Source organism: Danio aesculapii, chromosome 1 (genome assembly GCF_903798145.1).
Source record: "Danio aesculapii chromosome 1, fDanAes4.1, whole genome shotgun sequence".
NCBI lineage: Eukaryota > Metazoa > Chordata > Actinopteri > Cypriniformes > Danionidae > Danio > Danio aesculapii.
Window position 1 is genome coordinate 46,984,926 of NC_079435.1, and position 27,786 is coordinate 47,012,711.

Below are 27,786 nucleotides of genomic sequence, written 5' to 3' on the forward strand. Positions count from 1 at the left end.
GTAAAGACATGCTTTTTTAATAAATATGCACACATCAATGTCAAATATAACAACTCTACACTAATAAGACAATCACTGCAAAATCATGACATTACCTGCATCAATATTGAAAAGTGCATTTAATTAGCGAATTGTTACTAAACTGAATGCTGTTTTTTTCTGAATAAAAAAATGCATCAGTTTATATGTGATTATAATATTGCTGTAATAATTAGAAGTGTCTATTTTGTACCAAATTAGCATATTAGAATTATTACTGAAGTCTTAACATTGGTATTTTGGCATTCACAGCATTAATATTAAAATATACAGGGTGATTCAAAAAGAATATCACAACTTTCGGGTTGAAGTCACTGTGGAGGGGGTCATATTGAACATTTATGTACTTGCTTTCTACTGAAAAAAAATTCAGTACTCTTCACTTTGTTAAGTACTCTTCACATTGATTAATTAAGTACTCTTCACATTGATTTATTACACAAGGTTCCATCATGTTTCTTTGATTAAATAACATGATGGACAATATACTTGATATTTAACAACATACTTTACGTGCCAATTTGCACATAACAGCTGCACACATAACGGTGTATATAGTAATATACACCCCTACATACACTTGACAATTTGTACATTTGCATTTACTACTTACTTCTATTTTTAAACATTTATTATACATTATACATTTATTATCTGTTTTTTGTCCTGTCTTTGTAATTCTGTTGCACTGTCAGCTCTGTCACTAAAACAAATTCAAATAAAACAAATATGTGAACATACCTGGCAATAGGTATGTTCTAAAGCTCTTTCTGATTCTGGTACAGATTTTCAAAGTTGTGGTATTCTTTTTGTATCACCCTGTGTTATATATTAATATGCACAATTATATATATATATATATATATATATATATATATATATATATATATATATATATATATATATAATAGCAATAACATTTCTGAATATCAATCTTTTAACTATTTCTAGCCTGGATGTGCATAAAATACTTTCAAGTACACTAAATGTGGAGTAGATACATTTTTTTCCTTCTTGTTCTTCCCCCTCACACACATTTTCACACTAATATGCACATAAACACCATGCCCGTCTCTCAAACCTCCTGATCACAGATCCATTAGGCTGCAGTATATCCTGCTCTACAACTCGAGGGATCTGCACCTTCCTAAAACCTCCAAAGTAGCTTAGAGCCTAAGGGAATGAGGCACATACCACATTAACAATAAAGGAACCCTGAAAAAAAGGGCAAACTTCATGGAGAAACTCTGTGTGTGATGGACTATACAGCAGAATATACCTTAAACTCCCATGGCTCCCATGGTTTAAAACACCATAATACCATATTACTACTGTAAAATTAATTCATAGTACTTAAATCTTATAAATCATATAAATTATATATTTATATTTTACTTTATTCATAGTAATTCATATTACTACTTTGGAATCGTATCAAATATTTAAAACTTAAAAAAGTTAAATCACTGTCTTTATTTCTAAGACAGAATGCTGTAATACTGTATTTTTAATAGTTTGATTAAACCATCACAGAATTCTAAAATAGTATTATTAAAACATATTATAATAGCTAAAACAAATGTTCATCACAGATATGGAACATCATAACATCTATATAATATTATCCCTATCCCAGTTGATTACATAATGTAACATAAGCCAGAAGTTTTTGTTAGGTTTTAAAAAAAAATCATTACAGCCAGATTCTCCCTAAAATAACTGCTAATCCTCCAAACACTTTGTAGTAAAGATGTAAGTAATGGCTGCTGTGTTTGGCAGCTCACCTGGGTGAAGTCATCCCGAGCAGAGGGCAGGTCTCTGGCAAGGAATGGATTCCCCTCATGCTTTTCCAACTGCTCTCCATGTACCACCGTTGTCTGGACCATCTGTCTGACTTCTTGACCAGCAGCAGACTCCCCCCTTGAAGCCGAAATGCTGTCTTTCTCATCGAAAGTCACCTGAAGTTAAACAAAATACACATCTTTTATTGATCAAAATGGCTCAATGCAGTGAGTGTGTACATGACATTGAAACAAATTGGCTTATTTTGATTACATATCATTGTATTAGGGTGGCATGGTGGCTCAGTGATTAGCACTGTTGCCTCACAGCAAGAAGTTCGCTGCTTCGAGTCCCAGCTGGGCCAGTTGGCATGTTCTTCCTGTGTTTGTGTGGTTTTTTGTGGTGTTTTTGCTCTGGTTTCCCCCACAGTCCAAAGACATGTGCTGTAGGTGAATTGTATCAACTAAATTGGCCATAGTGTACAAGTGTGTGTCTAAATGAGTGTGTATGGGTGTTTCCCAGTACTAGGATGCGGCTGAAAGGGCATCCGCTGAGTAAAACATATGCCGGAATAGTTGGCGGCTCTTTACACTGTGGCAACATCTGAAATAGAGACTAAGCCGAAGGAAAATGAATGAATGAATGTATTAGGCCACTGCAGTATTACACACCTCTGTTTCATGTCCTTCGCTCTTCAGTACTGTCCTCTTTATTACTTTGGAGTAACCGTCCCCCAGAGCCACATGGACAGGCTGCTGAGCAGAGCCCTCCACCCTCACCTGCTCTGTCTCCACCCCATCAGACGACACACATCGTCTAATCACCTTCCTGGTCACCTGAGTAGGTAAAAAAAAAAAGTAAGGGTAACACATTTGATTGGACATGTTTTATTGAATAAACTAATATTGTAGGTAAGTAAAAAAATAGGTAAACTGATGTATGGAAGGACTAAAGTATTAATGGATTAAAGGGTATATATAGATGGAATGTTTAAAGAATAGAGGAAATGATGATCTTATGAAATGTTATGTAGATGGATGGATTAAAGTGTAAATTAATGGAAGAATAGATGGAGGGATAAATTGACTTACAGGTAGATGTATGGATAGATAGATATGTAGACATTACATTGAAGGTTATGCGGATGGATGTGTTGACAGATTATTAGTTGGATGAATGGATGAACTACTGTAAAGAGTGTATGGATGGATGAAAAGTAGGATGGATTCAAGTTTAGGTAAATGGGTGGATTTAAGGGTGGATGGATGAAGAGATGATTAAAGGTTAAATGTAAGGAAGGACAGATGTGTAGACAGATTAAAGGTGGATAAATGGAAAAAGTACAGGAGGGGTAATGGATAGATGGATGGACTGAATGATGGATGGATGATAGAACAGATGAATGTAAGGGTTAAAGGCCTGACATATTTGATTGATGGTGGAGGGTTTATAATATGTAAATACAGGCAAGCCCGAATCTATTTATTCCCCATGGTAATTTTTCACTATATGTAAATACACAAAGTAAACCCTGAATTTATTACAACCCCTTGGGTACCCCTTGGGACTGTATGTGTTCTGCATATCTTGAATCTTTACCTTCTGCACAACTAATGGAGAGATTAACCAGTAGATGAATGAATAGACTAGATGTAAGGGTTGATGGATTAAAGGATAGGTACATTGGCTGACTGAAGGATGGATGGATGGATGGCCTGAAGGATGGATGGATTGGCAGATGGTTGAATGGATAAATAAAAAGGTAAGTGGATGGAATGAATGGAAGATAGATGAATGAAGTGAAGTTTCACAAACTAATTTCGAGAGGAGCACATGGTATGATGATAGCGGCTGGTCATCTGTAATCATTAGTAAGCCAATTGGATCATTCCAAACTCACTATAAATAGCCCGACTAACATTACTCCCTCATCTTTGTTTGACTACCTGATCTCATACCCCCTTACATACTCATTGACCAGGCGGGAGCCCTGGGCTCAATTATCTCTGAGCTCAGGGTTCTCTCCTGATACAGCATGCCAAACCTGTTATTATTATCAAGCAATATCTAAGTTTGAACTCTTGAAAAGATGGATGGATGACAGGACAGATGAATGTAAGGGTTATAGGTAAGGTTAAAATGTATGGTGGAAAGTTTACATGTTTTGCATATCTTAGATTTTTACCTTTTTCACAACCAAGTTGCCTTGAGCGTCTGTGTATTGCTCTTCTGTTACTGACTGTGGAGGAATATCTGGAACATCATCACCCTATGCAAGAAACCAGACACACAATCAGTACATGTCATGCCCCTTAAAGCAGTGTTCTCCATAAGAGGAAACAGCTGCCCTGGCTTGGGTAAAGGTTAGGGTTAGCAAAAAATAAATAATTTTGAAAATATTCGTCCAGTGTTATAAGAATAACAATTCATGTAAAAGTTGTACATTTTGTAATTGTCAAGGGTCTTCAACTTCAGAAATATAGTGTAGGGGAGTAAGGCTCCAAGTTTAAAATGGACAACTTTTACTAACAATTGAAAAGCAGGCAGGTTAAGTCACAGCTGAAAATGCAGGATTCTAAAATTGTGTGAGTTTCCGAAAAAAAATGTACAATTATATTTAAAAATGATCAAACTAAATTATCAATAGGTTACTCTGTAAATCTTGCCATCCATGGATGCACAACAAGTGTATGACAAGAAACAACAGCTTTCACACTTAACCTCCACAACGGAGCAAGCTACAGATGTACCTGAATAATTACTCTCCTTCGCACTATTCTGGTGGTCAGCACATCCTCATCAGAGCTATCCGACAGCATACCTAATGCATCCTCAATCTCCTGACCAGGAGATTCAACAGTATGTATGAAAAAACATGCAAGTACTGTATGATTGAGATGTGCATGAAATATAAAAGGATCAATGTTTAGATAAATACATTTTAGAAATGAATGTAATGTTGCCCCCTCTTTAAAAAACATTAACATTACTACAATTTGTAATTTATTATCGAGATCAATAACTGAAACACATTACATACCAATTCCTTTTTATCAAAAAAGAGATTAGAAGATCAGGCAACAAAACATTGTTATCGACACAACATGCATTATTAAAAAAAATATATATATATATGGTTAATTTACACAATTATCTGCCAAGTTACTTCAAAACAGCAATCAATTATACAAGTTCTGTGTGTCTATGGGAACTAAAAAACTTAATTGTAATTTATGTGAAGTTTATTTATAAAATAATTTAGAGAGGATCACGTGCTTATGATTGACCACAGCCGGTCCCGCATTAGCTAATACATTATCCTTCAATCAGATGGTTCCTAAGTCACTATAAATAACCACCCAGCAGGCGCACAACATCATAAAGCTGTGGTCACACTGGGCTTTTCCTCCCATAGACTTCCATTCATATGCACGCGAATGCGTCAGACCAGAAGCGCAGGGTCATGCATCAAGTTTCGCATGTCGCTGCGGTGCAGTGCAAACTCTGACCTGCGAAATCGCATCACTTGACTGTGTGAGACCGATCGAGGATCAAAATAGGACCTCTCTGGACAGAAATTTAAAACATGGAGCAATCGCTTGCTTTTTTAATGTCTAAACAAATTGTTTTATCCCGCCCCTTTTTGCAGCACCGCACGACAGAATTTCGCACACACAAAGCCCGGTGTGACCGCAGCTTTAGACATTAATATTAGGTTAGATTTAGGTCATGACGTCAGGTGACCAAAATTCAATATCTAGCCAACGTCTAAGGACAATGTTAGTTTGACGTCAAAAATCACAGTTAAATTACGTTGATATTTGGTTGATTTTAGGTTGTGTTGGAAAGCGACCAAAATCCAACGTCTGATAGATGTCATAGTGGTAACGTCCACACAACGACAAGGTGTAACATGATTAGATGTTGATTTTAGGTTGATTTTATGTTAGACGTTGATGTTCGCCTGACACTGCATTCTGATATCAACCTGATTTTCATTTTCGAACAAAATCCAACGTCCCCACGATGCTGGGGTACTTTGGGGTACATTGTCAATAAGATGTCATGTTGACATCCTGTGCCTGCAGGGCACAGTCTTCACTCCACAACCATCTTCATCTGGAAGAAACCCTCCTTCCTCCCCTTCTCCTCCCCACTTTACCTAGATTTTGTGGCATGCCAGCCCAGTAGCTAGCACTGTTGCCCCACAGCAAGAACACCACCGGCTCTGGTTCTCGCCGGGCCGGTTGGCGTTTCTGTGTGGAGTTTGCATGTTCTTCTGTTCCCCGGTTTCCTCCCACCGTTCAAAAACATGCACCATACGTAAACCGACTAAGCCAAATGGGCACCATAGTCTAGCTCCCAGCATCAGTATTTTTACCTTTAGCCACATCAGTGGGGGAGCTTTTGAGATCTACCTGAGCTCAATCTCCCCTCTCACCCTGCGAACGAGAGGGAGCCCTGGGCTCGAGAATCCTTTGAGCTCAGGGCTCTCTTTCGAGACAGCATGCCAAACAAGCTTATTATAAATCATCAGCTATGTGTGAACTCTTGAAATTATGGTACAGTTATATCTTGCTGCAAAATCCTGCATATTAAGTATATGACCTTCTAATGTCATAAATATAGTACATGCATCAGCACTATCTGAACAAGCTGACAGTGATCATGATGGTGTTAAGGCCTAAATATGACAGTATGTTTTTTATTTATTTGGTTACTTTTGGTACAGTAAGTCAATATTTTTTCAGGTTTTAAAATCAACCTATTTAGTGAATTTTTTTAATCAAAGGAACCAAACACCATCCCTTCAGCAAACTCATTTAGTGGGAAATGGATTAGGGTAGATCAGAGAAGGATATGGGGAAGGGGATGTCATGCTGATGATGCTTACCCTCCTTAGATCATCATCATTATTATACTCAGCCCCTCCTCTAGGAGGAAGCTCTTGAGGAGTTTGTGCTGAAGTTTTAAGACTATCCTTGCTTGAAAAGTCTCTCACTTTAGCCTCATCACTGGGTTCATGGATGATCTGAGAGTCCTCAAAATCTTCACTATCTGATGACTGGACTGACCAACAAGGGCTCTCGTCAGGCTCTAGAAGGGTTGAGGGACTTCTGACATTTGTGTTTTGTAGCTCATGAATGGTTGATGTTAAGAATTGATCATTAAGTGTCATTGTGCCTTTCCAATGTTCATCATCTTCTGCTTCAGAATAATCTGAGATGGTCTGTTTGCAGTCAAAAAAACTCTCAAGATCTGAGTCTTCATGTTGTTGGTCAGTACTTATTACACCAACAAGCTTTGGTTTTTCAGCTTTTGGCATCTCACTGGCTTTTAAGTCATCATGTTCACTCAGATAAGTCTGAAATTTAGGTGAGTCCGGTGATGTTTCTTTTACTGCTAATTGTTGTTCCCCAATGAACATGTCTTGGGTTACTGCAGTAACTGAAGAAACACTCACCTCATTGTTGACTGTTTGATCAGATATTGGTTGTTCTGGTTGAACTGCTTTCTTAATTTCCTCAGGTGCTGAACTCATGTTAAAAGCTAAGTCCTCAGACGAGTCAGAGAGACAAGGTCCAGAATTATTTACTTCGTTTTTTTGGGATATTGAACCATGCATAACTGAGTCTGACAGTAGTCGTTGGGAATCTTTTAAAGGTAAGACCTTGCCATCTTGAGACAGTGGCAAAGCAAGTATGGCCTCATGGGAAACAGCTTTCTCAAGTGCCGGATCTATGTTCAGAGAGACTACCAAGGGTTCAGAGGACTCAGAGAAACAGCGGTCAGTATGCTTTTCTTCTGACTGTTGGGTTGCTCCAGAGATGATCGATTCAGACTGAGGTCGTCTTAAACCTTTGGATTCCACTGCCCCCTTGGAATCAGACTTTATAGCACCTGTTGATTCAAGTTCAGACCACTTTTCCCTGAAGTCAAAATGTTGACAAGTTATGACTGTTTCTGGTGTTTGTGGACTGAGGTCAGAGCTACACAAAGAAGAAGTTTCACTCATCTGTGTAGTTTCCCTTTGAATCCACATGTCTGGGCCAGTCTCAGATTGAGAAAACTGTGCATGTTCACTCAGATCAATCTGGGATTTAGGTGACTCCACTAATGTTTCTTCAACCACTGATTGTTGTTCCCCTGTGAATGTATCTTGGGATCTTGCAGTGAGATTTGAAACACTCAACTCTGAGATGACTGTATGATCAGTTTTCTTAAGTTCATCAAGCATCAAAGTTTCAGAAGAATCAGAGAGACAACGGGCAGAATGTTTTTCCTGTGATTTTTGGGATTTTGCGCAAGACAAAACTGAGTCTGAGAGTAGACGTTTAGACTCTTTGGAAGGTAAAGCCTTGTCACTGCCATCCCGAGACAACGGTAAAGCTTGTATTTCCTCTTGTGAAACCGCTTTCTCAAGTGCTGAATTAATCTTTAGATTGAGTACCAAGGGTTCAGATGACTCAGAGAGACAGTGTTCAGTATGCTTTTTCTGCTGGGTTGCACCAGAGAGTAATGATTCAGACTGTGGTCGTTTTATTTCTCTGGCTGCCATTATTTCATGTGAAACTGGTTGCTTATTGGTTTCTGTTCCAAGTTCTGAAGACATTTCCCTGAAGTCAAAATGTTGACAAGACATAAATGCTTCTGGTTGTTGACTGAGGTCAGAGCAGAAAGGAGAGGTTTCCCTCAGCTGTGCAGTTCCCCTTTCAATCCATGTGTCTTGGTCAGTCTCAGATTGGGACAACAGTTCATTCTTAAAATCCTGACAGTCATCAATAAAAGCATCAGTGGTTGAATCTAATTGTGTTCTTGCTTTACCAGGACAATATCTATCTTCTTGGACATTACAATGGTCTCCTAAGGCTTCTGGTTTTTGCTCTGGAGACTCTAATGACTGCAGATATGGCTCCTGTTCATGAGCACAAGTTTGCTGTTCTTTCCTAGTATCAACATCAGGCTCTGAAAGTTCCTGTGATAAGGTGTTGGTATCCGATTGTTTTTGATTTAAAACTGTGATGTCATCATAGATAGGTGACTCCAGTGATGCTGAGCCAGCTGCAGGAGGGGACTGAACAAAACTTTGCTCTACTACTATGTTGCTTTGCATTGATGACACTGGATTCAAATCAATAAACTTATCAGGAGTAAAAAATACCTGATCTGAATCTGGAGAGCCCTTAATGAGGTCTGGAGTCACACTTGAAACCACTGGATTTACTTCATCACTGCGTGAGAGAACTTCATCAGCCTCCCTTTCAACTGCATCAGGGGGAATTGAAGGACTAATATTTTGGCCTAGTATTTGGTTGTTCTCAGGAATCAGTTCATCAGCTTTAGATGGTTTATTTTCGCGCCATAAAAGGGACTGCATGGTGTCTGAAGATCCATTTAATTCAAATAGTTGTGCATCTAATGATTTTTCACTGCTTTCTAAATCGCTTTTTTCATATACAGGTGAAACTTGATCAACACAAGCAGAACTTTCATCTTGATACATTGGTTCTTGGAGCTGTGTTTCATCCTCTAGTGTCACTGGTGAAGTGTGTTGCAGTAGGTCAGGTACTGCTTGTCCAGGTTCAGCTGTTGACAAAACTGAATTTTCACTAGATGAAAATCTTGCAATAGATACCTGGCTGAAATCAAAGACATTTTGAGATGTCGTTGTTGATTGTTGGTGGTCATCAGACTGACTTTTCAAACTGACTTGTGATGACGAGAGACAAGCATTTTTATGGTCTGAAAGGTCAACCTGAGCTTGATTTTCCTCCTCAGATGCTGTTGAAACCTATGGGATAAATTATGAGGTATGGAAAAATATGACAAGGGAAAAGTGATGATAATGAAGGGATTTATATAACCAATCAAAGAACAAATCAAAACATCACATTCAATAACCATTTTAGAAACATTTTATTGTGTCTATTAGGGCAGGTCAGGAGAGAGCAGTCTGCAGTCATCTGTTAAGACAATGTCTTTTGTTGGTCCTGCAACAACATTCTTCAGCTATCCATTCACCTTTATTTTTTTAGGAACTAGAAAACACCCATGGAGGGTTTCTTAGGGGTAGAAAATTTGGGATGTTAACCTTTAAATGCACAATGCCTCAAACTTACTTCTTCATCTTCTACTTCCTTTGCGGATTCTGTCTTGATCTCATGAAACATCCATGGATTAGTAAAGCTGTCCCTAGGAGAAATTGAGAGTGTATAGTTAATCACTAGGTGTGTACTACAAGAAGACAAATCAACTGGGTGTAATCATCACTGTAAATGTAAATTTAAACAAATAGCTTACTGGTTGATCTCCAGTTCCTCCATAAGATCCCCATGAATGCTCTCTGAATGGGTGTTTCCCATTGTTTCAGCCCATGAAGGAATGTCAAGGAGAGAGGCCACAGATAAGTCTTCTTCTGACACAGCTGGAGGATGCCTTTGAGAGGTCTCCACTCTCCGCACCACCCGAAGACTGTCAACATCCTCTTGGACTGAGGAGAGTGCTGCAAAAACAAAAACATCTATTGTGACTCTCATCAGAGCTTTTTTAAGCTTCACATAATTGCATCTAGGATCCTTTTGTGCAAAACAAGAACCCATTTTCATACCTTCACTGTGGTCCAGGGTTCTTTCAATCTCTGCATATGTTCTTGAGGTTTGTTCCTGAATTGACTTGTGCATTTGAATCTCAATAAGATGAACAATGTCCATGCGATTTATTTTAGTAAGTCTTTTAATCAATGTGTCTTCTGTGGAATTTGAGACATAATTGGAATATATTCATTGAAATGCATTTCAATATGCAATGATTTTACTTTTCACTTTTTTACACACGCACAAAGGAGTATATAAGCAGGACTAACCAGTTGCATGCTTCCCTTCTCTTTCTACCCAGCGCTGTAAGAGTGCATGAGACTGCTCTTGCAGTGAATTTGGGTTTTCAGCACGCACATGCTGAATCTCATCTTCATTAAACTCCAACTCTTTGGCCAGCTCTGAAAATGAAGTAATATTTTACTGGGAAAGGTATCTTAATGTATTTTACTTCCTTCTTTAAAAGAAAATCATACTGACTCACCTGTCCAGCTAAATCCTAAAAGGTCTGCAATGATGGCCAAAGTCTCTTCTTTCCTATCTGCATCTTCATGCCAGTCCACTGTAAACATCAGTCAAAGCTCATTTAATTAATATTTAATGATTGATGTGCTTTCAGATAACACTTTCATTTGCTATATGAACTACTTGGACTGCTAATGGGCCATGTCTGACTCTATAATATGGACTAGGAACTAGTGATATTTTAGATATCACATAAACACATGAGTAGAGTTGTTTATCTTATCATTAGCACATCTCTTTCATTTTAGTTTCATTTTCTAATGGTGGCATTTAAAAAAAGCAAAAATGCTACACAGTGCTGGGTTGTTTTTTTACATTTTGTATAAATATCATTAATGTATGGTCAACATAGTGAATGAAAATCTGTTATATAATATTTGCCGTAGTATATTTTTAAACCATTTTAGACTGAAAATGTGCCCTTGTGATGTTTTTTTATTATTATTCCTCAGATGAAACATGCAGTAGTGGGCATGCATTGCACAGAAACTATTATTAGTAAACAAATGTAGAGACAGTCAATCTTGAGATTTCAGTATTCATGTTTACACTGATATGGAAATGAATAAAACATGACATAAAAAAACTCACAATACATGACACACACAAGACAACACTGAGATGAGACAGTACAGCACAAAACAACACAATACATAAACAACAGAGCACAATACAACACAGAACAAATAAAACACAAAAAGAAATCTAAAGAAAAGAGACTTTCATGGAATTAAGATAAATTTTGGAGTAATTAATACGGGGGAGGGGCAAGTGCCAAGTAGAGATACCTTTACTTTGGTCTGGGGTAGTGCTGTCTGAGATTCTCTGCATCTGTGTCTCCACACAATCCTCCCAATTGGGTCTTGCCTCAAAGACATCATCGCCTACAGACGGGGGTCGAATTGCTTTCAAACTACTATCTATACCTAAGTCGGTAGAGGCTTTGTCTCTTTTGGTTTCATCGCACTTGGTGTTATTTGAGTCCAGATTCTGAAAGAATTCGGCAGGAAGTTTAGGTTGACTAGATACAGTATATGGTGGAGGAGTCTGTGTTGGTGAAACAGGCATTTGGGAGAAAGAAGTCTTTGGTATGGTGTAGATAGTGTCTATGTTAATCGGATCTTCTGCAACAGACATGGACCATTCAGAGTCACCAGTATCTGCCTCAGATTTAGGCCTTAGGTTCTGCTCAATTGAGTCTCCTGGTTCTAAAATTTGGTCAAAGCTTGCTGCTTTCACAGCTATTTTTGGTTTAGATGTTGTGTCTTCATTTTCAGCTGCAATATCCTTGAATGAAGTGGACATTAAAGATGATGTCTGAAACTGATCTTCACGAACAGTGTGAACTGAGGCACTGGAGGAAATTGTAGATACTTGGGTGGATATAGGCATTTCAACAACAGAAATATGTTCATCATCCACTGAAGAATCTGAGGATTCCAAGTCTTGCTCAGAATGAATTGTTTGTGTTACTGTGTAAGTGGTGGTATCAACATTTGAGATCAGCGTATCTTCATGGACTCCATTATTGTCTGTGGGGCTACTTGGTTCATTTTGGATAGAAAATTCAATTGGTTCTGGGTGTTCTGGTTGAACATTCTTGGTTCCAGTATTATTAAGGTCATTAGACTTGGCTTCAAGTTCCTCATTAATTGTGTGTTGATTTACTGAATCATTAGAAGTCAACTCAAATAAAGCAACTTCAGACTCAATAATGTTAAAATTGACTTGTTCAAATTCCTCACTTGGATCTTCATTTATTGGGAAAAAGGCTAATCTTTCTTCTTCTTCCTCCATTGTCCTTTTAGTCATGTCAATGGCCCCACCTCTGGTCATCTCAAATAGTTTTCCCTCTTGAAAGAGAAAAGGATTTGGCGTCCCCTCTTCAGTTGGCGACCTTCCTGGAGTTGTGTCAGGGGTGGTTCCATGGGACTGCCTGTCTGTATTGAAGGCAAGTATTTTCTGTTCCTCAGCCTCAATTCGTGCATCAAATGCCTCATCATCCTCTACTCCAGCACTCCAGGGAACTAAGTCTCTTGGACTTGACCCTGGGATTTCTTCTGGCTTCTCTTCATTGTCCTCTTCATAATCACATAAATATAGCTGAGATTCATCCTGCACAACCTTTGCTGCAGTAGTGTCTACAATATCAATGGGGGAAATGGGTTCATTTGCTTTTTCAGATGTTGTGCTCTTAACAGGGGACACTGAATCAACATCACTGTCTGGCTCAATTCCCATTTTGCTCTCTACTGGTGTAGTAATGAGCTCCTTCTCAGTTTTAGTCTCATCAGTCATTTTACTTTGGTACTCTGAATGAAACTGATCATAATCTTCTTTGTTATCGACATGTTTTTGCATATATGGTATATCTGTGCATGCTTGCAGATCAACAGACTTCAAATGGGTATGGTCCTGATCATGTTTGTCTGGGGTCTCTAAAACCTCACTTGGTTGTCCGGAGACCTTATGAGAGGACTCATCCAACTCAGGACTATAATAATCATCATCTGACAGTGAAGAATGCAATGGGCCAGATTCGTTCAGGTTCTCCAAGTACTTGTCTTCTGATTCTTTGGTTAACAATGTGTCAAGTGAACTATAATGTGGTGACAGCATTTCTTCTTTTGGTTGTTCAAAATCAAATTTGACCTTTTTAACTTTTGCATCCTTTTCCATTTCATCAAATGTTTTAATCTTTGCAGCCATCTTAAACATCTCTTCTTCTGGAGTGAATTGCCTTTGTAAAGCATCAAAGTCATGAAGATCCTCACTTTCAAGTAACTTTTCTCTTTGGTCCAGGGTGATGGAAAGGCACTGCATATCTTGAGTCTCATGGGACTCTTGAGATAACTCACTGTCTAAATGGATGTCTTGTTCAGAAACAATTTCAATATCTATATTTTCCCTAGAGTCAGAAACAAAAGCCTGACTTGTTGAGAAGACTTTTTCAGTAAAACTTAATTGTCCAGATTCTTGCCCGGTGGGACTTCCCTCTAAAGAGTCTTGACAGGGGGACTCTTTGGTTGGGCTTGGCTCAATAGAGTCTGGGGTTTTTTGGGATGACCCATCTTCTCTGATAGGAGTAGTCTCAAGCGAGTCTGTTCGACAGAGAATTTTAAAGTCACTCATGGTTGCAGGCTGCAGAACATCCAAACTATAAGGCCTGTCTGGTGTATCTTGGCTTTGTTCAAGTATTTTCTCGGACTCTATGATTACATCTGTTTTTATCAGCTTCACACTGTCTATGCAGGATGAATCACTTTTCATATTATGTGCTGATACTTCACTGTCCCATTTCACACATTTAATTGTGTCATGAATTAATGTATTTGTTTTAGCAAAAGATAATGCCTCTGTTTTGGTGGATGGGGAAGGAGAATGTATTTTAGAATCTTTAATGGAGGCCAATTCACTTTCGGTGAACAGAGAAGGTGATTCAGTTTCAGGATCATAAGGAGATGGTGATTCTGTTTTGCTTATTATGGAAGTTACTGAATATAATTTTTCATCCTCACACATCTCTGTTCTTTCATGTGATGTCAACACCTTTGTTTTGTGAGTTGTCTCCTGATTGCCTTGTATTCCGTCTTCTGTTTCTTTAGTAGTTGTTCTGGAAGACAAAACAAGGATTTCAGGGCTTTTTTGAGGAGTTTCAGCAAGTCCCTCGTGTTTCTCACTGTCCCCTGAGCTTGAGTGAGGAGTTCTCAAGCCTATGCTACCACCAGGAGACTCTGCCAAGGCTTCATGTTTGTCACCATCTAGACTTCCTAACAAGGCTCCATCATCTGCTGCACTTTTAAGTAAAGGTTCTCCTTGCACCATTGCAGTAGCAAATGCAGTGATTATGTTTGAATTACTTGGATCCACAGCCATCTGTTGTATCTGCTCTTCATCACTAGAAGGAGCATCGCTATACATCATATGACGTTTACTTGCTCCACCTGAAGTTCGCCTAAAGAGCAGATATTCAGGATTGTCTTCAAGTTCTGCCTTAATATCTGCACTGAAGTCCTCTGATGGTTTCCTGTCTGGGCTGATTTGAGGTTCCACAGACAATCTCCTGTTCTGGTAGATGTTATCTTCATAATACATTCTCTCAGGTATCAACCCCATGTCTTCATTTCTAAGTAGTTCAGAAGTCATTTGTTGTTCCTCAGTCTCAAAACGTCCTGGCTCCCTAGATGGTTTTCCATGTTGGTCAATTGTTCTAGGCTTAAATAGAAGGTCCTCTGGAGAGTGTTCCTCTTCAAAGCTCAAGACAATTTTGGAAGTTACAACTTGTTCATCTTTATTTTGAATGGACCAAGAACTACTTATAGTTGTTAAAAGTGTGTCCCCATCACCAACCACTGGCTTATGTTGAACTGTGTTAGGGTCAATAGATGATTCTTGAAGGAATTTGTTTTCTACTACTTGTAGATGTTGGGATGGGACTATCATTTGGTGATCATATGTTGTAGGAACCTGTATTACATCAGAACTTGTAGCTTCAGAACGTACAGTTGGAATGTCTCTTTCTTGTACATTTATGTTTGTTACTGCCATTTGGCCATCATATGTTGGAGCAATAAGCATCACATCAGAACTTTGCTTTTCAGAGGATAGCATCGCAATTTCTTTGTTTCCAAGTAGTTCAGAAGTAACATGTTTCTCAGTCTCAAATCTTCCTGGTTCCTGAGATGGTTTTTCATGTTGGTGAGTTTTAAGCTTAGGGAGCAGGTCATCTAAATCTTTTTCTTCTTCTAAGCAGAAAATAGTCTTGGTAGTTACAGCTTGATCATCTTTATTTTGAGTGGACATTGTCGAAAGTGATTCACCATCACTAATCACTGGTTTATGTAGAATAGTGTTTGGGTCAGTAGACAATTCTTGACAAATCTCAATTTCTACTGCAACCTTTTCTTGTAAATATTGGGTTGAGGTTGTTGTTTGGTCATCATATGCTACAGGAACTTGAACAACATCAGAACCTGAAGCATCAGATGTTACAGTTGTAAATATTCTTTCATGTAAATGTTGGGTTGTTACTGTCATTTGGTTATCAAATGCTGTGGGAACCTGCATCACATCAGAACTTTCAGAGGTAACAGTTGTAATTGCTTTATGCTCAAAAAGTCCAGACTTACTTTTTGATGGATCTTGGCCAGTCTGAAAGGCCTTCATTAGCTCTCTTACTGACATGGTTTCCTCAAGCCTTTCTGTCTGTGACCTTGGAGATTTAGGGGATTTTGGAGGATACTGGTATGATTTTTCAGTCTCTGCAATATAGGAAGTCCTCTGAGAACTACTCACTTTTTGAGAATTCCACTTTTGACTGTCTGTCACCTTTTCTTCTTCAACTTTCTTTTGCAGTGCCTTAACCTTGTCCTTAATGGAACCAATGGGAGTTTCTACAACTTTTGGAGACACAGGAACAGATCCAAAGACATATTCAGATCCACCAATAATTGCATCTTCATCAAGAGACTCCTCAGACTGACTCCTACTCATCCTTTCCAAGTCATCCTCTGAACTGCCACTTGCAAACTCTCTTTCTTTGCGCTTTTTCCTTGCTGGCTTTTTTATTTCTACTGGACGGTGCTTACCACGGGCCAAAACAACCTCTTTAAAGCTTTCTTGAACAATATCCACATCATGTGAATGACTAGATGGTACAGGCATTTCCTGCAGGCACTGTTCTAAGTCATTGCTAAGATACGAAACCATCCCTGTCATATCCCTCTTAGGGGAAGAGCTAGACAAAGTGTCTCTTATAATCCGAACTTCCTGAACAAGTGTCTCTTGGACTTCAGTGATGTTTTTGCTTTTGAATTCGTCAACATCCTTCTCACTGAGTAGCACCCACTCCTCATCATCAATGGTTACAGATCTTCCAATTGCACTAATTTCATCCACTGTTCCCTCCCGGAGGATCACTTCAACCTTCTCCAAGTCCTCTTTCACTTTTTCAACAATTTCAAATGGCTCATCCACTTCCTCATCTCCAGATTGGTTTAATCGCTTTCCAGTATTAGAGGAGGATGACTTTTCAGAGGTTAGAAGGACTGATACTTTAATCAAGTCCTGCTTCATATCAGAAACCTCTGAAAGCAGATCTGGACTTGCGAGCGTAGCAGGATCATGTATGATTTGCAGCATGGAAAGCTCTGTTGAATCAGATCCATCATAATCTTCCATTTTAACAGAACAAAATGTTTGTGAAGAACAAAGGGGGAAATGAAGAGGACAAAAGACATTGGAAAACTAGTCAGGGCAGGAGCAATACATACTCTCTTTAGTTCACATCATGAGGAAACTACCTGATAGAATGATGAACATCGTTAAATTTGTCTAAATTTGGATCCAAAGGATTTGGGAAAGGCATAGGAGCAGTTAAGCAAAGCAATTACTAAAGAATTACAGAGTGAAGACAGGAAATGGGCAGGAAATAACTTGCTTAAACATGTTATATTGATTCAAGAATCCACTCATACGCTTGCACAAGGCAAGTAGAAAGAAAAACAAAGGGTAAGAAAAAGTAACACATAAACCTGTGCACAAAGAACAAATGGGGAAAGTAATCATGACACAGAGTGAAGCTGTACCAATGAGGCATCTCAAGATTGTTCTCAACATGAAGAGCCCGTGTCAATACAAACACAGAAAGCATGTTCAAACCAATATGCCCTTAAAACAGCACTGAGATAAAATCAGAGGGTTTTCTCATAAACCACTTAATAATTATCAAATGCTATGGCTTTGTTTAGTTATGTAGAACTTTCAGTCAATCATGGAGCGGTTTAACATATGGGAATTTGTTTTAAGACTGAGGTAAATGATAAGGATTTTTTTTCTTTTGAGGAGGGGGAGGGGGTAAAAAATACAAGTGAATCAAATCAAATAAAGAATGTGAGTGATAGAAAAAAATGTCACATAAATTATGCATATTTTCATAAAAAAAATATCCACACATTCAGGCTAAGCAGACACACTCGCACACATACATACACAATAATATAATATGTGTAAGTCAAGTTATTTCCATGCAAGGAAAATGATCCATGCAAAGGTGAGTTTTGTGACAAGCAAATTAAGTGGTTTCATCACAGGCAAATTAATCTGTGCCTGCTCTGTATAATTCTGTTTTCAAGGAGAATGGTTTGTTTTTCAGTATCTCTTCTGGCATGTAAAAAAAACTTTACTTAAATCATTATTATTAAATAAACATTTTTTAAAAACCATCATGCCAGAAGTAAGATACTACAGTGAGAGAATAGAACTGAATGTAATGTTTTATGAGAACAGCAGACCATTAAACATAAAAATGGAAGAAGTGATGTTTATCAGCCATAGCACAGCAATCAGGGATCCACAAATGAAGAGTTCAGATGCAAAAACCTGTAAATGCCCTCTGAAATATTCTCCTAAAATGAGCATTTTCACAGCCTCCTATGTTTATGTTCAGTTATTTGATTTGAAAAGAACTTATTCGTCACTATGAAACTAAAATTATTGAGCCTACATACAGGACTTGGAGAAAAATACTCATTTTAGAAGAAAATATAAAATGGCTTTTAGAAGTTTTCCCATCTAAACTCTTCAAATATAACTTCTGTTAAAATCACTGGTTAATATGCTTTCTACAATATAGTGAACTAATAAATTAGTAACCTGTAGTTACAAGACGTTAAACATAATGTCAGATTATAAATATTTTTATTAATTGACTTGAAAAGTGCTTACATTTCTCATGTGTCTTCTCACTCTATAAAGAAATTGCATTAAAACAAAGAACGTTAATAGCATTAGCAATGAAAACTTCTTTCTGTGTGTGTGTAAAACTGGTATTTACCTCCTCATCTGCATCTTGGTCTGAGTCAGAATCCTTTAGAGTAAAAACACAACTGTCAGATTAAATTTGGCTTAACTAAATACAATTTGAATAAAAGCCATTGGCTTTTGATGTGTTTGTGTATGCAAATGCACAGTATACAGTGTGTAGCTGTAAGTTAATATTAGTTGAGTGTTTTGCACTTACCTTTGAATAGACAGGTAGGCAGATGTTCAGATTGCATATTGCATTGTGATTTAGAGTTCGATATGTTCTTGGCTCTTTTGTAAAAGACAATCTACCACACGGTTCTTGAGTGCTGTCACGAATCTGTTAAAACAACCAGCAATATACTGTTTCATCAAAATGAGTAAACTATAACTCAATGTCTTTTTGTCCACATTTATCTACTATAAATAGAACTACAAATGACAATCGCTTACTTTGATAAAGAGAGAAAGACGGTTTTCCTTAAAGGCATAGAAACTAAACACATGGTGCTGTCCACTTTTAGTCAGAGGGACTAGATTCCCGAAGCAGTCTGCAAAGATTGGCTTTCCCTCTAGTACCTGTAAAAATAAATATAGAATAGGGTTTTTTTGCATTTTGCAATGAGAAGACTAGCTAAACCGCACTTACCTCAACATCTCGACTACGGGCCACCTCAGTAAAGTTCTCCTGCTGCTCCAGTGTCTTGTCCATCTTATCATCAGTCATACAGAAGCAGCGGAGTCGTGCTTCGATGGGGTCCAATGTCTTAGCGAAGATAACAAACTTGGCCATATAGGGAACACAAATGATCTCACGATACAGCTGACTGGAGAAGTTGACAGACTCCTGACTCTGACGGCAGTCTATTAGCCAAAACCTGAGAAAAAAGATCTATGTATTAGAGGAACTGTCCACTTTGTTTGGACCTCAAAGTAAACTGTTGAGTTTGACCATTTTTTGAGCCATTCATCCGATTTCTTGGTGTGGCTGGAGCACTTATAGCTTAGCTTAGCATAAGTCACTGAATCAGATTAGACCATTAGCATACTTTTATCTTAGCTTAGCATAAATCATTGAATCAGATTCGACCAAAAGAGTTTTTTCAGTAACACTTTACAATAACAGTACATGAATAATGATGTGTTAATATGTAAACTAAACATTACTTTATTATGTATTAATGATGGGTCAAGTCATGCGCTAATCATGAACTAACTTTAACTACAACATGAGTCACATAAGTTTATGTGTGCATAACGGCTATCTTAATTACTTCTTAGTACATGCTTGTTTGTTAAATAATGTATTAATTAGCACATTAGTTTATGATTAATTTAACCATCATGATCTCACGATATGTTAATGTATAATTATATCATGACTTTACTTGGAGGGGCACATCATCATTAACCAATTCTTTACTACTCATGAGCTCCTTATAGATTTCTGTCTGGAATTTACACTGAATAACAATAGAAAAGTGTTCTGTCAACATCAACATGAACAGTTTAAGCACAGGAGTAGTTAAGGATGAGTTAATGGTGATGTGCCCCTTCAAGTAAAGTCATGACATAATTATTCATTAACAGCACGTGTTCATGTTGGTTACATTTAGCTTAAACTTAAATGTTAATTAATACATTAATTAACAACATGTACTAACAAGTAATTAAGCTGACCATTATTCACACATACACTCATGTGACTCATGTTGTCGTTAAAGTTAGTTCATGATTAGCGCATGGCTAAACGCATCATTAATTCATAATAAAGTAATGTCTAGTTCACATATTAATACATCATTATTCATGTACTTATTGTAAAGTGTTACTGTTTTTTCTATTTACAATTAGTTAAACTGTGTACTAATACTGATGGAAAAGGTAAAGTTGCTATTTTCTAGGCTAATATTGCTAGGAAATATACTCTCCCTATACTCATTCTAGTGTAATAAACAAGGAACTTTGCTGCCTAACCATGGCTTCAGCAGGTGCAATGGTATTATGCAGCACCTTAAAATGAGTGCTGCAGCCATGGCATGACATCAAATTTCTTGATTATTTGATTATTATTTCTTAATCAGTGGATTGCATTTTTGGGGAACCCAGTAATGCAGCGAATTACATTTTAAATGAGTGTAATTTGATTACAGTTACTAAAGTCAATGTAATTTCGTTACTTACGTTACAAATATAGATTTTAGGAAAAAATGCTTCTTTTAAATCACGTTTTCTGCTACAATGTCAGTTATTAAACATGTGCTTTTAAATTGTTGGAGAATGCTAATGGTTTAATATGATTCAATGATTTATGCTAAGCTAATCTAAAGGTGTCCCTGTCAGACCCAGGGATCAAGTAATGGATTCAAAAATGGTAAAACTCTACTGTTTAACTTTGCGTGAATTGTAAAATAAGTCTATTTCCAATAAAGTGGAGTGTTCTATTAAATTATTTTCCCAGGGAAACCTGTCAACAGACTGCCACTGTGACGAACTCACCTTGCTGACACATTGGTGGTGAAAGAAACGCACTGGTTGATGAATGTTAGTGGTGTGGATCCAGTTATGTCCTCCCACTGTGCTGGAGTCGTCCCACCTGGAAAAATACAAATCTTAGAGCCATTCACACCTTTTAATGGCTCGCTTATGCAACAATTTTTCCTGTTAGATAAACTCCTACACTTTATTCTCACATACCAGTAATGCTACATAGCAGTCGTAGAGTGGGTGTACTGTTGGTCCCGTCACTGGTTGGGCTTTTAGGGACAGGAATAGTCATGGTGATGGGCTTGTGAAACTTGCGTCTTCTGGGCTCCAGTGTAACAATTGGACTGAATGTAGCTTTATTACCCAGGATCTTCCTGACAAGGTCCTCACCGATTGGCTGGGCCTAATAAAAGAGAGGAGAGAAATGCAAATGGTAAAAAAAACCTTTTTTGCCCATAAAATCAGATTTTTTTTTTTAATTTTCACTTTCAACAAGAACCACTGAACAAGACTTTAAAAAAAAATACCACCTTAGTCTTACTTTCTCAGCATAATATTTTTTTGCCTTTACATACATAAAATTGCTGCTACATTGATAAACTTCCAAATCTCAACTGAATTAGTCATAAGAAAGCCACCAGGGGCCAGATTTACCAACAACTTGTGCCTACGCAAATCCTCTTTCTCATTAAAAAAATCGACTGAAAGGATTTAATGAGTAAATTATTAGCATTGAAAAGTCACAATACAAACAATAAGAAAAATAAAATACAAAAAAGAACAAATTAAATAAGCTATTATGATTGCGAAAAAAATAACTGACTCAAATCTTATCACACTTTTTCATTACACTTTGAATTATTTTACAAATATTCCTATTCAAGTTGTATAGTTTGAAGAGCAGTAAATAAAGCAGTAAAATGTCATGATTAGCCAATCAGAATCAAGTATTCCAAAGAGACATGTAATAATAATTTTCACTTTCCATGTTCAAGCCTATATGTCATAGTGGATTACCTGTAGCCCAACACGTATACGTTTAGTGAGTGCTCCCTCTGGGAACACAGCCTGGACCTGCGGAACAAGTGTGCTGCTCAACACCCCTCCCTCTGGACCAATCAGGTGACTGTCCTGCTTAATACGGGACACTACTGCAAAGTACTGTGGGAAATCGCGTGTGATGAGGCGGCAGATTCGCTTTTTCTCCAGCTCCTCAGGAGGGTCCAATTCTGGGAGTAAAATTAGAAATGACATTTCATAAACAATATTTTTTTTTATCAAGGGAGATTTCATGTATGATTTAAAGCGTAACTTTAAACTAACAAAACAAATAAATTCAGGCTCTTTATGATATGAGGGAACTGTAAATGTAAATAGCATGTAAACATTTAGTATGAGACAAAATGAGGAACCTTTAAATTAGGGGCAGTTTAAAAAATGTATCAAATCAGATGAATGGTGATTATATTTCAGTGAACAGCTCACACAAAATAAACTTCCAAATGCATCTAGCTGTTTATCTCAATGACCAATGTGTTAACATAAAAGGTTTATTGAACTGTATGTTAAAGTTGCAATACTTATTACTTTATTACTATTAGTTATGTATATGTACTATTACTTTACTATATTACCTATTACTTAAAAAAAAAATCAACACTTTTCACAGATCTGTTATACGGTCCAACAGGACACTAAACCTACTTCGACACTACATTTTAAAATAAAAATCACCAGTAAAATATTTATTCATATTTTTATACATTTATACTTTTTCATTTTTTTTTCAGTTATATTTTTGATTATTCAAAGAATCATGAAAGAAAAATAATATATTAAAGGTTTAAAATGTTTACAAAAAAATCATTATATTAGATTACTTTCTGAAGGATCTAGAGTCAAGACTGGAGTGATGCACTTACAGGAATAAAATAAATGTCACTTTTAAATGAATATCATTGTTTTGCCTACATTTTCTATCAAACACTTGCATTGGTGAGCATAAAAGACTACTTTTTCCTCACCAGTGTTTTCTGCTAAATTTGATGGCCCTCAGAGTATTTTCTATTTGGAATATATGAACATATTATAAAACAAAATAAAAAAATTACTGACTCTGCTTAATAGAAAACACATTTTATTATCTCTTCACATGTTCATATTACAACCCAGGCTCATTCTGATTATGTACCCCTATATACATTTCTGGAGAGCGCCAAATACATCCCAGGAGCTGTTTTTTTTTTTTGTTTCCACCAGAGGCAGCTGTGTGTGCTTTTTCAGATCTCAAATTTCTCTCACGAGTGCCATTCACTTCTGCTGTTCTCATGTAAATCCACCAGAGGCCGCTGTCGACTGATTGACTGACCAACCGATCAATCCCCCAACCTCCCACTTCCCTACACCCAACCAATATTGTTTTCAAAAGCATGGATTGACCCGCCCACCCCCTTCTCTAAACCCAAAAACAATCCAGAAAAAGAAAAGCCCTCACAGCAGCCTGATTTTTACCACGTTTTCAGATTTTACCACATTCTCACCCTGTTTTTAACTTGTTTATTTTATTTTTTGGCTTTTGTTTTATCTGCTTTCTGGAACCGTTCTTCACCGGACTCGAACCCCACTGCAATTCTGCTCTGTGTCTCAAGTCCGCCGACGTACATGTCGGGCTAACTGGACAAACTGGTAACAACGGAAAAGCCGCAATCTCCAGAAATGTATATAGGGTTACGTTTTCAGAATGAGCCTATGTTGGCTATATTACCTCTTGAATGCAGACAGGCTACCCTTATCATTATACACCCAAAGCATGGATCGCTGTAAAAACTCAATGGCAGGGAAGCATTGTCTCTTAATTGATGAAATATCTCATCAATGGTGGAGAAAGAGCATTGTAGTGCAACTGCCTGAGCTTAACCTGAGTGTGTGTTGTTTCTGTGTGCATTCAGGACTCACTCACCCTCATCCATGCCGTTGAGTATCTGATTGAGCTCTTCTTCCGTATGTTCACAGTGATGCTCCCTCCAGCTCTCTCCCGTCTCACTCCGCAGAATCACTAACTCTCTCTCCGTCCCACGCAATGCAGCAAAGTGCGGGATCTCCACTATTACAGGCCTGGAAAATATGGGGCACTACTTCAGCCAAGTGCACCACTTTACATTTTTAAGGGTTTCAAAATGAGGGTTGTCGGTCTGAAATAGATATTACGTATACTGAAGACAGAAAAATGCGGCATGCGACATGGTATAAAAAGAGAACAAACAAAACAATGGACAATGCAACATACAGCATACATCAAGCACGTGAAGACAGTTTAAAATCAAATGATATCCAAAAGGCAAAAAGGGGGGAAAGGTAAATTCATGGAACATCTTAAAACTATCAAAAACAAATATTGAAAAAATAAGAGAAAATAAAAGGAAGATCTTGGAGATGAAGATGTTTATAAAATAATTAGGGGTGGATTTTTGTATCCAGTGGATTTTTGGCATCAGGATCTGTCCTACCCGAGGAATTTGGTGCCGGGTGGACCCAACTGCAGAATTCTGCTGACAAGACTTTCACCCTCATTTAGAGGAGGAGGGGCTGTTGGGAGGTGCAGTTTACTGTTCCGATCGCAGCCATTAAAAAACACACACACAAGGCACACTGTGAACCCCATTGACTTCAGAGGAACATTGTGTTCCTCCAAACTAGAGATGACAAGTTTCCTAACTATGCCAGATGAACACTTAAAGCTCTTACATGAGTTTTTGTCCTAACCAGCTGCGATATTTTTCAGGGTTTTTCAAATTCAACCAGGATTTCAAAACTAGCTATAAACATTTTCTTAATAGAAATAAAGTTGAAATTAAATAATAGTTTTAAAAAGTATTACTTCAAATACTTTAAAAGGAATTGTTTACCCAAAACTGAAAATTGTCATCATTTAATCATCCTTAACTTGTTCCAGAACAGTTTTTTCTTCTGTCGAACACAAGAGAAGATATTTCGAAGAAAGTTGGAAAACTGTAACCAATGACTTGCATAGTATTTGTTTACAGAAATCAATAGTTATTTCAGCGTTGTTCATAATATCTTCTTTAGTTTTCAACAGAAGAAAGTAACTCATAACGGTTTATAATCACTTATGTCAGTATTCTGCCACTTCGGTCTTGTTCATTCTTGTTTTGGTGGCAGAGTGCAGACACTAGTTCTGACTTGTCTATTATGTTGTGCTCGGCTCAAGTTTTCTCAAGTCGAGCACTCGTATTTCATGTCTGCCTTTGTCTTTTGTACGAGCGCCATCTTGGTTGAGCTTAGGCCGTCTGGGCATCCTCAGGATGCACACTCTCATCCTGGTGTTTGTGTTTGTTCTGTCTGCAGCGTGCCAATTCATTCCAAGCATCTCAGTGTAGTTGGTTTCGGTTTTTTGTTGGCGCTGGGATGAAACATGCACGTTGCATGTGTGAGTGCACGGTAAGTGTTTTAGGTAACACTTTATTTTGATGGTCCATTTGAGAATTAGTAGACTGTCTGCTAAATATCTCTTGATATGCTCCTTTAACAGACTATACGAATATATATTTAACTGACTATACGAAACTTTGCAAGTGCATGTCAACTTACACTAACCCTAACCCCAACCCCAACCTAACAGTCTACTTATAATCCAATGAGAATTAGTTGCAATGTGACTTAAATTCAATAAATGGACCATCAAAATAAAGTGTGACCGTCTGATGTTTACATTGTGGCTGCACGCTTTAGCACCGTGTTTCATGTGAACACATGGTTAATGAGTTCTTTTATTGGCTGCATGTTCTAGTCCTGTTTTTACATGAGCACATACCTTGTGTTGTTTCTTTGTGTAATGTGCTCCTGCCTATTGTGTTTTCCCACCCTCGTTGTTAACCCCTTATTAGTTTATTCAATTCACCTGTTTGTTTGTTAATTATTTCTGCTTATAGTCTCCTCATGTCTGCTGTCCTGTGCCACTTCGTCGTCGTTGTTAATCGCCTTGTCCTGTCGTGTCCTGTCTTGTCCAGCCCTGCTCTTCCTGCTCTGCCAGCCGAATCTAGTTTGGTTTTGCCTTTTTGTTAATGTTTTTCGTTTTTCGCAATGGTTTTTATTTGATTATTAATAAAAACCCATCATTTTCCCTGCACTTGAGTCCTCGCTCCTTTCCCCACCATACACCCGTGACAACTTGAGAATGAGTAAATCGTGAGTAAATTTTCATTTTTGGGTGAACTTTTTCATTGAATTGAGTTATTTTATTTCAGCTTTATATAAATAATAAAGTATTTGAAGTATTCAAACTATTAAAATGAAAAAAAAAACATTCAATCTTGATATGAAATAAAAATTGAAAGTTCCATTTGCATAACAATGTAAGTTAACTTAAGTATTTTTTAAATAAAAATTATTAACTAGATATTAAAGTTTGAAGACAAACTTTATGGTGGCTTGAAAAGCCGAGTCTGAATTAGCATGTTACTAGCATGAATTAGCAAGTAACTAGCATGATTCTAACATAAATTAGCATGTAACTAGCATGATTCTAGCATGAATTAGCATGATTCTAGCATGAATTAGCATGTTACTAGCATGTTTCTAGCATGAGTTAGCATGTTACTAGCATGTTTCTAGCATGAATTAGCATGTTACTAGCATGATTCTAGCATGATTTAGCATGTTATTAGCATGATTCTAGCATGAATTAGCATGTTTCTAGCATGAATTAGCATGTTACTAGCATGTTTCTAGCATGATTTAGCATGTTATTAGCATGTTTCTAGCATGAATTAGCATGTTTCTAGCATGAATTAGCATGTTATTAGCATGATTCTAGCATGAATTAGCATGTTACTAGCATGATTCTAGCATGAATTAGCATGTTACTAGCATGTTTCTAGCATGAATTAGCATGTTACTAGCATGATTCTAGCATGAATTAGCATGTTACTGGCATGATTCTAGCATGAATTAGCATGTTACTAGCATGATTCTAGCATGAATTAGCATGTTACTAGCATGATTCTAGCATGAATTAGCATGTTACTAGCATGATTCTAGCATGAATTAGCATGTTTCTAGCATGAATTAGCATGTTACTAGCATGATTCTAGCATGAATTAGCATCTTACTAGCATGATTCTAGCATGAATTAGCATGTTACTAGCATGTTTCTAGCATGAATTAGCATGTTACTAGCATGTTTCTAGCATGATTTAGCATGTTATTAGCATGATTCTAGCATGAATTAGCATGTTTCTAGCATGAATTAGCATGTTACTAGCATGATTCTAGCATGAATTAGCAGGTTACTAGCATGTTTCTAGCATGAATTAGCATGTAACTAGCATGATTCTAGCATGAATTAACATGTTACTAGCATGATTCTAGCATGAATTAGCATGTTACTAGCATGTTTCTAGCATTAATTAGCATGTTACTAGCATGTTTCTAGCATTAATTAGCATGTTACTAGCATGTTTCTAGCATGAATTAGCATGTTATTAGCATGATTCTAGCATGAATTAGCATGTTACTAGCATGATTCTAGCATGAATTA

At 37.4% G+C, this 27,786-nt stretch overlaps 1 protein-coding gene across 2 annotated transcripts in view; it reads right to left on the reverse strand.

The window, feature by feature from the left end:
• The window catches only part of ank2a (ankyrin 2a, neuronal), a 121,483-nt gene that overhangs the window by 3,141 nt on the left and 90,556 nt on the right, over nucleotides 1–27,786 (reverse strand). Inside the window, exons 29-50 of one of the 2 annotated variants that reach the window (XM_056461465.1) lie at nucleotides 24,737–24,835; nucleotides 24,190–24,344; nucleotides 22,248–22,459; nucleotides 21,441–21,633; nucleotides 21,243–21,339; nucleotides 19,393–19,621; nucleotides 19,197–19,322; nucleotides 18,961–19,083; nucleotides 18,775–18,807; nucleotides 18,666–18,687; nucleotides 11,729–17,113; nucleotides 10,900–10,977; nucleotides 10,685–10,816; nucleotides 10,430–10,570; nucleotides 10,123–10,324; nucleotides 9,942–10,014; nucleotides 6,716–9,613; nucleotides 4,572–4,661; nucleotides 4,007–4,090; nucleotides 2,493–2,657; nucleotides 1,824–1,997; nucleotides 1,121–1,212 (exon numbers count right to left, since the gene is read on the reverse strand). In XM_056461465.1, coding sequence (XP_056317440.1) covers nucleotides 1,121–1,212; nucleotides 1,824–1,997; nucleotides 2,493–2,657; nucleotides 4,007–4,090; nucleotides 4,572–4,661; nucleotides 6,716–9,613; nucleotides 9,942–10,014; nucleotides 10,123–10,324; nucleotides 10,430–10,570; nucleotides 10,685–10,816; nucleotides 10,900–10,977; nucleotides 11,729–17,113; nucleotides 18,666–18,687; nucleotides 18,775–18,807; nucleotides 18,961–19,083; nucleotides 19,197–19,322; nucleotides 19,393–19,621; nucleotides 21,243–21,339; nucleotides 21,441–21,633; nucleotides 22,248–22,459; nucleotides 24,190–24,344; nucleotides 24,737–24,835 — 10,803 coding nt within the window. The remainder of the gene's footprint in view (nucleotides 1–1,120; nucleotides 1,213–1,823; nucleotides 1,998–2,492; nucleotides 2,658–4,006; nucleotides 4,091–4,571; nucleotides 4,662–6,715; nucleotides 9,614–9,941; nucleotides 10,015–10,122; nucleotides 10,325–10,429; nucleotides 10,571–10,684; nucleotides 10,817–10,899; nucleotides 10,978–11,728; nucleotides 17,114–18,665; nucleotides 18,688–18,774; nucleotides 18,808–18,960; nucleotides 19,084–19,196; nucleotides 19,323–19,392; nucleotides 19,622–21,242; nucleotides 21,340–21,440; nucleotides 21,634–22,247; nucleotides 22,460–24,189; nucleotides 24,345–24,736; nucleotides 24,836–27,786) is intronic. The other variant, XM_056461455.1, reaches the window with a different exon arrangement.